A 12,526-nucleotide genomic window follows, 5' to 3' on the forward strand; every position below is an offset into this window, starting at 1 on the left:
ATTTTCTCTTGTTGTTTTTAAGATTTTTTATCTTTGATTTTCAGCAGTTTCACTATGATATAATTAGGTATGGTTTTGTTTGTACTTAACCTATTTGTCATTCGTAGAGCTTTTTGAATCTGTGCAATGATGTCTTTTTATCAGTTCTGGATAATTCTTGGCCATTATTTTTTTCAAATATTTCTTCTGCCCCATTCACTTTCCTTATGTCTCTAGTTATGAGTTATGTATGTTATGTTCTCACTGTGTACCTCATGTCTCTTGTGCTCTTTTCTGTTCTTTTTTATTCTTTCTCTCTGTGCTCGTTTGAATATTTTCTATTAATTTGTCTTTAACTTACAAACTATTTCTTCTATTGTGTCTAATCTGCTTGTTAAACCCATTCTTTTGAGTTATTAATTTTGACTATTATATTTTTGTGTTCTAGGATTTCAGCTTGATTCTTTTTATTAAATTAAAATTCTCCTCCATTGTTTTTGCATCTCCTCTATGTCTTGGATATCTTAATCATTTTAATTAACACATTTTAAAGTCCTTGTCTACTAATATCTAGATCAGCTGTGAGTCTTTTTAAATTGTCTGTTTTTTTCTTTCTCTATTTTTTTGGTCATTTAGTCCTAGGGAATCTTGATTAAATGCTGGACATTGTGTATAAAATAATTGGAGAGGTTCCAAATAAAACTATTCTTTTCCTTATAGGCAGATAGATGCTGGCTGATCACTTTAATCTGATGAGAAACTATGCTGAGTCAGGTGTGGTTGCAGCTTTAGAAAGGCTCCATTTACCTCTTACCTATAGTCCTAGGGCACAATTCTCCAGGGATTACAAATGAGAACCTTGTATGTACACCTGAGCCCTTCCTCTTCTAGGTTCCTGAACTACCTTGTCTCCTCAACAAGTCAAGCTTGTTGAATATGCTTCTCCACTTTTCAGAGGTTTTTTCCCCACTTCCTCCCTGTGCAGTTTCAGGATTCAGCAAATGTCTTGAGAGGAAAATTGTCCATGCATCAAGCTTAGTTCTTTTCCCTTCCCTTCTCATTAAAATGTTGGCTCTTGAAGTCTCTAATTTTTCTTCTTCAACTCCAGAAGATTGCTAGAATTTCTGCTGGTTTCACTCTTCTCTGGTGTTAACCCTTTGTCTAAGCAGAACTCAGATTCTTAGACTCTTCCCTCTGTGCTCAAAGTTAGCAAATGCTTCCAGGGAAAAAGTGGTTACAGAACATCATCTAACCAACCCATGGTTTCCCCCTTTGGAATATTGGTGCTTATAGTCGTATTTGCTTCAACAGCCCCCAATGCCTTTAAGTGGATTTTTAAAATTTTTGTTTTAGTTTAATTTGAAATATTTTCTGATATTTTTTTGTTGTTGTTTGTTTTGTTTTTTTTTATTTAATTATTTTATTGAGGTCATATTGGCTTGTAACATTGTGTAAATTTCACACATGCCCACTCTCACCACCCTTATTTATCATAGTACTGGAAGTTTTAGCCAGAGTAATTAGGCAAAAAAAGAAATAAAAGGGATTCAAATTGGAAAGGAAGAAGTAAAACTCTCACTGTTTGTGAATGACATGATTCTATATGTAGAAAACCCTAAAGAATCCACCAGAAAACTATTAGAAATAATCAACAACTACAGCAAAGTTGCAGAGTATAAAATCAACATACAAAAAACAATTCAGGAGGCCAGGCTGTGAAGACTGGCAGAGGTGGCTGTTTTATCTAATGCACAGAAACCAACACAGAGAACCCTCAGGAGTTCCCTACCTTTATTCAGAAATTATTTATTTAACTTGTTTTTTGGAGAAAAGAGAGACATAGACACAGCTGTCTTTGGAAGATCATAACCCCCCAGGACAATGTATAAGCAAAACATTCCCAGATATAAAAATCTAAATCTCCCAACATTCTTTTGACAGTATAAAATTTTTCCTAATCAGGTTATGCCTTAAATATAATTAATTCTCAAATCACACAGGAAAGGAAAATATGCACTCAAATCAGACATACGAAAAATCAATACACACCATGCACACACTGTGTCAGATAAGACAGGATCTACTTCCCACCAGGGCCCATTGTCTTCAGGTGGGAGCCACATCCTCAGTGAAGCTGTAAACACCATATCTGACTCAATTCTAATCCACTTTTTTTATTATTAATGCACTCATTTTCCTTTTAAACTTTTTAAATTGTGACTTCTGTTAGTTTTTGCAGCATAAAATTGTCAACCAAAATTTAGCTTAACCTGAAAGACACTGGCAGCTCCTACACCTAAAGCCACATGAGGAGAAAAAATCTCTTACACGGAAGGAGAGAATTTGGTATTGGGATCACCTACCTTTCAGCGACCTATTGGGTCCAGGGCCCGGCAACATCAATTACAGAAAAAAATGCATAAATTTAAAAGTTCTGCATTTTGTGTATGTTTTGAGAAAGAGTTAAAGGCAATTTTATGAATAACATTTGATACAGCTGGAAGATGATAAAGTGAAAATGCCCATCTTAACCACCTGGAGTTACACTGAGCTATATGTACCTCTAAAATCAATGGACTCAAAGAGAAAACTTAGTGAGCTTACTGCTGATTCTTTATATAAATAGATACAATTAATGAAATATCATTAATTTTCATAAAACTATTGTATGATGACTATGTAATTTTCAGAAACAATTTGTTTCTAAAATTTCAAACCTAAAATAAATAAAATGATAAACAATGATTTCTATCTACTTTTCTTATGTATCAGAAAATTCCAGCATAAGAATGTATCATGAAAAGCAATTATTAAATCTGATTGGCAACTTTTTTATTCTTAGCTTAAAGACTTTATATTATTTCATTTACTTATATGAGGCTCTCCATAAATGTTGTTTGAATTGAATTCATATAGGATCAATGAGTAGAAAAATCAAAGAAGGTATTCTTCAGCACAATGTAGATGACTAATTTCAGTTTTCAAATAGTGGAAGGTATTGAGTTGCAAAATAAGACAGTACCCATCGAGCTGAAAATTACCATAAGCTAGATCACCATATGCAGAGAGTCTGTAGAGGAAATTGAACTAGAAGAGCAAGAAGATCCATTTACCCTCCAAAGCTCTATGATTCTGTTTCTGCAGTCTCACCCTGGACAGAGTGACCCTCAGAGCCTGGTGGACCTGCTTGTTCCACAGAGTGTAGATGACAGGGTTCAGCAGCGGGGTCACCGCCGTGTTCACAAGGGCAGCCTCCCTGGTGGAGTCCAGCCTGTTCATTTGCTTTGGTTTCACATGTATAAAGACACAGCTGCCATAGATCAGAGCGAGGACAATGAGGTGAGGTGAGCAGGTGGAGAAAGCTTTCTGTTGTTCCTTGGCTGATGGGAGATGCATTATTGTGATTATTATGTTGCTTTATGCAATGAGGGTTATGATGAGGGATGTCAAAAGAATACCTAAAGTGAGGACAAAGGCCAACATTTCAACAGATCTGGTGTCAGAACAGGAGAGATGAATCAGGGGGCAGAGGTCACAGAAGAAGTGAGGGATGACATGGGGGCCACAGAAGGGTGACTGGGAAAGCAATATAACTGGAACCACCATGAGGAGGAATCCCAAAGCCAAGCAGGCAGTGACCAGGAGGAAACACATCCTTGGCTTCGTGATGGTTGGGAAATACAGAGGTTTGCAAATGGCCAGGTACCGATCCAGGGATAATACAGCCATAAGGAAGAAAATCGTTGCCCCCAGGAAAAGAAAAACAAAGGCTTGTGTGGAGCAGGCAGCAAAGGAAATTGATTTCCTCCCTGACAGAAAGATGGCCAGCAACTTAGGAATAACAGTGGTTATAAGACAGCACTCAAAAAAGGAGAAACTGCTGAGGAAGAAGTACATAGGTGTCTGGAGGCGATGGTCGGCCCAGGTGATGGTGATAATGAGTGTGTTTCCCATGATGGAGGCCAGGTATGCCAGCAGATGCACCAGGAAGAGAACAGTCCCGAAGTGCTGGACAGCAGGAAACCCCTCCAGGGTGAATTCTTGGGCTGCTGTCGTGTTTCTTGCATCCCCCATCATTGACTTTTCCATTTCTTCAGTCAACTCTCTTTGAGCTATTTCGTAGAGTGTCGTAACTGAAAAATGAAGAACTATATTTTATTAAATATATAAAATAGTGTAGATATGGTGATTAGATTTGTTTATTATTTTAAACATTATATTTTATGTGTAGTTTTTGCCCGTTATTAAGTAAAAATGAGTGCTATTTATTTTTGAATGTGTTTATGTTAAATGCCACCTAAATTCCTAGATAAATAAGAACTGTGCTTGTGGCTCCAAGTTTTCATAAAGGATAATGTAATTTTAACAGTGTTAGTAATTTGCCTATATAGTCTATTGCCAAGGAGGAACAAAAGTTCTTCTTTTAGTTATATGTCTGATCATGCAACATATTGCTGGTAAGGTATCACTCCTATCATGCATCCACAAGGTAAATATTGCAAAGCAAAAATTGTAGCCTTAAAAAAAAAAAAACTTATGGTCATGGAGTCTGTTATGTCACAAACAATTATTCCCCTATGGTACCTTTAAGATTTCTCATCCATATTTGAGGTCATAACATCACTTGTAGGAAAACTTCCTGAGGCTCCAGCTGCAGTCCTCTAAAGTGAGTTAGATCAGAAGAGTAGCAGACAGACTCTAATCAGATTCTTGGAGACACAGCCCAGGCCATTTTCCTACAGAGCTTGAGAACAGTGAGTAGAAGAGGAGAATTTTCCCTTCCCTCTGGGCTAAGTGGTCAGTCAAGGGGAGAATCTCTGTCTTTTATCCTTTCAGTCCATATTTTTAGGGAACACCAGCCTGAGGATAGAAAGAAGGATTGCATGCCTTGACTCCAGCAGTTATTTTCTGATTCATTCTCTCTCCTATTGTCCACCTAAATAAAAGATTCTCTTTCACCCTTTAAATCTATAAACTTCTCTTATGTGAGCCTTCGTCACTCTGGTCAACTAGTGTTCGTCTCAGATCCCTGAATTAGCTGTCTGATTTAGCCAAACTCTCACTCTTTTAGTGTGTGAGATCAGCTTGAAGAGGAGCAGACTCTGCTTCAGTTTACAATAGATGAATAGCAAAATGATAAAATCACGCTAAGGCCATGTACTCACCTAGAGGCAGCTCACAGTAACCAGAGCTCTGTCCTCTGCTCTTTCACTCTTCCAACAAACCAAGATGCTGGTCTAAGCAGTTACAAATGTAAAAAAAAAAAAAAAAAAAAAGAAGAAGAAGAGGAAGAAAGAAAGAAACACTTGCATTTGAGATGACCCTAATTTGTCCCAGAGACAAGTTCAACATGTGCACCACGTCTTCTAAACACCCTTCTTCATAAGAATGCAGAGCTTTCCAAAATTGAGATAAACCAAAGAGATAGCTCCATGGCAATCTTGCCTGATGAAATCCTGGGAAAGACAGGAGAGCACACACTGCCCACATGTTCTATTGGAATCTTGGAGTGAGTTCTTTGGAATTCCAAAAAGCTTTCATACCCTCCTTGCAGCCCCCAGGGTCCCCAGACTCCCAGTCTACTCCTGCATGAGCCACCGCCAGCAAGAGACCCTGCTTGCTGGGCAAATGCCTCAGGGCATGGTGGGAGATGATAGCCTCCTCACTCAAACTGGTCCCTTGTACACAGTCTTTTTCTAAAATGCATTCCAGGGCAGGTAAAATGCATTACCACTCCCCCACTTCTCCAGATTGAGAGGAATACACATGTCATTGGGAGCAGAGATGAAAGTGAAGTCAAATTTCCCCATCATATATTTCATATTGGACTGTCTCTTGACACCAATAAGAATCCACTAGGACCAGTGGACTGACACCAGACACACCAGACCTGATTAGAAGAAGGTGGAACAAAGCCATCTACAGGTCAATGTCCCTCTAGGAGCCCTGGTGGCTGCCAATGGGCATTGTTGGAAGTAGGAAATTATAATACAAACATCATAGTTACTTTCATTGTGTTTGCAAATATAATAATAGGGGCTCCCAAATGTCTTACTTGTCCTCAATGAAAATCTTCAAAGTGGAGTACATATAATTTTCCAAGAGTTTATAAAGTCTCAAATTGAATTGTGTTATTAAGGTGGAGCTGACAGGTCAAGTGGGGAACTTGGATCCCCAGCTGGTGGTAATAAGATGAAGTTCTCCCTTATTCTGCCAGAGCAGTGTCAAAGAACACCAGATAAATCACAAAGTTTAAATAAGAGCTAGAGTCTCATAACTAATACCCAAAATGTTCAGGTTTCAGTTGATAATAACTTGTCATACCAAGAACAAGGAAGATCTCAACTTGAATGAAAAAAAGACAATCAATCAATCACCAACATCAAGGTGACAGATATTAGAATGCTGTGACAAAGAGTTTAAAGCAGCCATCATAAAAATGCTTCAATGAGCTGTTACAAACATGCATGAAACAAATTTTAAAAATAGAAGTTCTCAGCCAAGAAATAGAAGACATAAGAACCAAATGGAAATTTTGGAACTGAAAAGTACAATAAAATTTAAAAAAATTCAATGGGTGGGCTCAACAGCCAGATGGAATGGATAGAGAGGAAAACCAATGAACTAGAACATAGAACAATAGAAAGTACTCAGTCTGAACAACAGAAAGAAAATCGACTGAAAAATATACACAGCCTCCTGGACCTGTGGACCTATAACAAAAGCTCTAACATTCTTGTCATTGGAGTCTGAAAAAGAGAAGAAACAGAGAGAGGCTGAAAAAGGACTTGAAGAAATGAAAGCTGAAAACTTCTCAAATTTGGCAAACAATATAACATGAATATTCAAGAAACTGACAAAATTCCAAGTAAGAAAAATCCGAAGAAGTCCACATCAAGACACATCACATTCAAACTTCTGGTAATTAAAAGACAAAGAAAAAATTTTGAATGCAGCAAGAAAGAAACAACACATTATCCATGGGAAAGAACAATTCAAATGACAGTAGATTTCTCCTCAGAAACCTTGGAGGCCAGAAAGAAATAGGAAAATATTTTTCAAGTGCTGAAAGGAAACAACTATCAATATATAGAATCCTATGTCTAGAATCCTATATCCAGTGAAAATATCCTTCAGGAATAAAGCAGAAATAAAGATATTCTCCTCAGAGGAATGAAAACCAAGAGAATTTTTGTCACCAGCATACCTATCCTAAAAGAATGGCCAAAGGAAGTTCTCTAAACAGAAAGAAAACTATGTCTAGAGCAACCACTAAAAATGCTATACAATGAGATACACTCAAAAGCATTATTGATAAATCAAAATGGAATTATAAAAAAATTCAAGTCACCCACATGAAGACAAGAAAAAAGAAAACAGGGAAATGAAAAATAAACAGAAAACAAAACATAAAACGGCTGGTTTAAGCCCTAAGACATCAAAAATTGTATTATTAGATTAAATGTGAATGGTCTAGATACACCAATTAAAAGACATATTGATAAAATGGATTAAAAAATATAATCCAACTATGCGATGTCTACACTCACTCACTTTGAATGTAACAATATAGGAAGTTTGAAACTAAAAGGATGGGAAAATATTTTTCATGAAAATATTTATCAGATTAGAGCAGAAATGGCTATATTAATATCAGACAAAGTAGACTGCAGAGCAAAGAAATTTACCAAAGTCAGAGAAGGATGTTACACAACAATGAAAGGATCAATCCACCAAGAAGACACAGCAATCCTAAATATGTGCACCAAATAACAGAGCTGCAAAATATGTAAAGCAAAAACTGATAGAACTGAAAGGAAAAAAAGACAAATATAATTAATTTGTCTTCACCATCACTCTCTCAACAGGTGATAGAACAAGTAGACAGAAAATCAGTAAGGATATAGAAGAATTCGACACCACCATCAACCAACAGGGTCGTCAACACTTCTCCCAACAACAAAGAATTCACATTCTTTTCAAGTGCCTATAAAATATACACTGATCACATCGACTATGCTCAGGTTCTGGTGAGAGCTCCCTTCCTGGCTTGCAAATGGCTACCTTCTCGCTATATCCTCAAGTTTTAGAGAGAGATAACTGGTGTCTCTACTTCTTTTTTTTTTTTTAATGTAGGGCTGGATTTGTTTTTAAGAGTTCAGAACAAAGGCACTTTACTTTTTTTGTTTTTTTTGCAGGGGAAGATTCACCCTAAGCTAACATCTGTTGCCAATCTTTCTCCTTTTTCTTCTTTCCCCCTCTCCCCAAAGTCCCAGTACATAGTTGTGTGCATAGTTGCAAATTCTTCTAGTTCTTCTATGTGAGCTGCTGCCACAGCATGGCTACTGACAGATGGGTGCTGTGGTTCCACACCTGGGAAACAAACCCAGCCGCATAAGCAGAGCACAAAGAACTTGAACCACTAGGACATCAGGGCTGGCTCTCTACATCCTCTTATATGGGCACCAGTTCTATTTAATCAAGGACCTACCCTCATGATCTCATTTGACCTTAATCACCTCCTTAAATGCCCTATATCCAATATAGATATGTGAGGGGTTAGGGCTTCAACATATGAATTTTGGGAAGACATAATATAGTTCATAGCATGCCCTGATATCAAAACCAGACAAAGTCAGTACATAAAGAAAATCACAAGCCAATGTCCATCATGAATATAGATGCAAAAATCCTTAACACCAAATTAGCTAAAAGAATTGAGCAATACACACAAAGAATTCCACACTATGACAAAGTGAGGTTTATTCCAGAGATGCAAGGCTGGTTCAATATTTGAAAATCAGTCTATGCAATGTATCATATTAAGAGGCTAAAGAAGAAGATATGATTCACACACTAAAGATATGATTCACATGATCATATCATTGTATGCAGAAAAATATTTGGCAAAATTCAACACCTATTAAAACTCTCAGAAAAATAAGAATATAAGCTAATTTACTCAACTTGCTGATAAGCACTTACAAAAAACCCACAGCTAAGATTATACTTGATAGTAAAGTATTGAATGCTTTCCCCTGAGATAAGGAACAAAGCAAGGATATACACTGGCTACCCTTATTGAATAGCGTACTGGAAGTCTAGTCAGTGCAATAAGAAAAGAAAAGGAAATAAAAGACATACAGATAAAAAGAAAAAAATAAAACTGTCCCTATCTACAGATAACATGATTATCTTGAAAATCCCAAGGAACTTATAAAAAATTTACAAACTCCTGGGATGAGAAAGTGAGTTCAGCAAGGTTGCAGGATACAAGATCAACATACAAAAGATCAATAGCATTTCTATATACTAGCAATGAATGTGTGGACATTGAAACTAAAAGTACAATATCATTTAAAACCCCTCAATAAAAATGAAATGCTTCAGTGTGAATTGAACAAAACATGTACAGAACTTGTGTACTGAAAACTACAAGATGCTAGTGAAAGAAATCAAAGATCTAAATAATAGAGATATGCCATGTTCATGCATTTGAATACTCAACATAGTAAAGATGTCAGTTCTTCCCAGATTAATATCCAAGTTTAATGCAGTTCTTATCAAAATTCCATGAATATTTTTTATAAATATAGAGAAGCTTATTCTAAAATTTATATGGAAAGACATAAGATCCATAATAGCTAAAATAATTTTGAAAAAGAGGAATTAGGCAGGAAGATTTCATTTCAGGACTTATTATACAGCTACAGTAATGAAGACTGTGTGAGACTAGTGGATGGATGGACACGTAAATCAATGGAACAGAGTACAGAACCCAGAAATAGACCCACACAAATAGCTCAAGAGATTTTTGACAAAGATGAAAAGTAATTCAATGGAGGAAAGAGAATGTTCAATAAATGGTGCTGGTGTATTGAACTTCCATAGGCCAAAAAAAAAAAAAAAAACCCTTAATCTCCACCTAAGCCTCACACTTGATACAAAAATTAACTCGAAATAGTTCATGGACTTAAATGTACAACATAAAACTATAAAACTTTTATAAATAATATGAGAAAATGTTCAGGATTTAGGGCTAGGGAAAGAGTTCTTAGACGACATCAACAGCACAATCCATAAAAGGAAAAACTGATAAACTTCATCAAGATTAATAACTTTTGCTCTGTGAAAGATCTTGTTAAGGGCATTAAAAGAAATGCTGCAGATTGGGAGAAAATGTTTAGAAATAACATATTTGACAAAGGATTAGTATCTATAATATATTTTTTAAAACTCTCAAAAATAAAGAATAAAACAAAAATCTAATTAGAAAACAAAAAGACAATTCGCTGAAGAGGATATACGTACATCAGATAAGCACATGAAAAGATGTTCATTGTTAGCTATTAGGGAAATGGAAATTAGGACCACAATAAGACACAACTACACACTTATCAAAATGACTAAAATAGAAAATAACAACAACACCAGCTGCTGGTGAGGATGTGGAGATAATGGATTTATCATACATTGCAGGCAGGGCTGTAAAAGGATGTAAAATGGTGCAGACATTCTAGAAAACATTTTGGCAGCTTCTTTTAAAACTAAACATTCAACTCTCATATGACGCAGCAATTGTTCTCCTGGGCATTTATTCCAGAGAAATGAAAACCCATGTTTCAACAAAAAGTTGTACATAAATGTTTATAGCAGCCTTATTTGTAATAATTCAACCTGGAAACAACCAAGGTAAGCTTCAATGGGTGAATGGTTAAACAAACCATGGTACATCCATACCATGAAATACTGCTTAGCAATGAAAAGGAATGAATTATTGATATACACACAACTTGCATAAGTCCCCAGAGAAATATGCTGAGTGAAAAAGAAAGCATTCTCAAAAGCTTATATATTATTTGATTCTACTTATATAATATTCTTGAAATGATAAAATCGTAGAAATAGAGAACAGATTAGTGGTCGACAGTGTTTTAGGAGGGGGTAGGGTGAGAAAGAAGTGGGAATGACTATAAAAGTGCAACATGAGGGATCCCTGCGGTTGGAAATGTTCTGTATCTTGACTCTATCAATGTCAATATCTTGGTTGTGATATTGTCCTGTAGTTTTCAAGCTCTTACTATTGGCAGGAAACTAGATAAGGGGTATATGGCATCTATCTGTACTATTTATTACAATTGCACGTGAATCTACAAATAGAAATTTTACCCCAAATAAATTTTTAATTGAAAAATTGCAGATTAATAATGTATTTGTAACATATTTTACTGTATATTACTCCTACCCTTTCTTTTATCTTGAAATAAAAATAAATTCATTCCCCATAGCTCATAGTCTTAAAAGTCCAGGACTCATTCTTCTATAATATATCACTTAGCAACTTGGCTGATAACAAACCAGACCAAATTTTAATGGCATAAAAACGAAAACAATTACTTTCATTTCATGTTGTTCTGGGAGTTGACTGGGCTCCGCTGGGTGCTTCTCACTCAAGGTCTCTCATGCAGTTGCATTCAAATAATGGCTGGGGCTAGAGTCATTCAAAGGTTTCCTCACTCACATGTCTGGTGCTTGAGCTAAAAGAATCAAAGAGCTAGGGGCTCCTCCAGTATCTCTGTCTATCTCTGTGTAGTTTCTCTAGGGATCTCTCACCATAATGGCTTCAGAATAGCTTCAAAGTGAATGTCCTAAGAGGGGGAACCAGGTGGAAGCTATGTCACCTTTTTTCACCTAGACTTGGATACCATGCCACATCACTTCCACCATATTCTATTCTTTCTCTTTCTCTGTCTTTGATTATCTTTCTTTTTCATAGCCCTTTTCTCACCCCCGTCAAGATTCCCTCTTCCATCCACCAGAAAACCACCAAATTCCTCTTATATTCCTAAACCAAGAATTCTCATCTTTCACTTATGCTTTGTGTATTTCATTTGGGGCAAAGGCAGAGGAGCTAGGAGGCAGCAATCACCTTTACAACCCAAAGGGTTGTAAAGGGCAGTTATCGTGGCAGATCAGAGTATTGTTCCCAATTCTTTACTCCTTCCCTGTAATAATTACGTATCCATGCTCTTTGCCACGTGACATTGCAGTGCTTGTCACGAGAATAAGCCGAGTATGTTTCCTCACCCCGGTGATGTTGGTCTTGGCCAATGGAATGTTATCAAACATGATAAAAGCAGAGGCTTTAAATGGATTTACATTGATTGGCTTAGTTTCTCACACTACATCCATCAGCTATCAGAAGATCTTGCCCCAGTTAGCCACAGATCCCTGAATGAGAAGACATGTGGAGCAGACCTGCAGCTAATCTTCATCCAGAGCCACAGCCTTTCAATTCCAGGAGATCCCAGCCTGTCCAACTGTGAGTGAGAAAAAGACATATTTGTTCTTGCAAGCTGCTGAATTTGGGGGTTTGTATGCAGCATTATCACAGAAAAAAGATTACCAAAAACCATGATAATTGTGAGGCTTTAACTCCCCTAAATGCAACAAGGATGAGACCAGTTTGTGTTTAAATTAGAAATTTTTCCCTGTTTGTGGGTAAAAGGTTAACAAAATCTTTTTATTTTATGCTTGATGATTTGAA

General features: G+C 36.5%; 1 protein-coding gene across 1 annotated transcript; it reads right to left on the reverse strand.

Annotated features, from left to right (window-relative positions):
- Nucleotides 1–3,066: 3,066 nt before the first annotated feature.
- LOC131406893 (olfactory receptor 6C75-like) lies at nt 3,067–4,068 on the reverse strand. Its single transcript, XM_058542756.1, is given in 1 exon segment — nt 3,067–4,068. A coding segment is annotated over 1 exon segment (1,002 nt).
- Nucleotides 4,069–12,526: the final 8,458 nt, after the last annotated feature.

This window comes from Diceros bicornis, chromosome 6 (assembly GCF_020826845.1).
Source record: "Diceros bicornis minor isolate mBicDic1 chromosome 6, mDicBic1.mat.cur, whole genome shotgun sequence".
Lineage (NCBI taxonomy): Eukaryota > Metazoa > Chordata > Mammalia > Perissodactyla > Rhinocerotidae > Diceros > Diceros bicornis.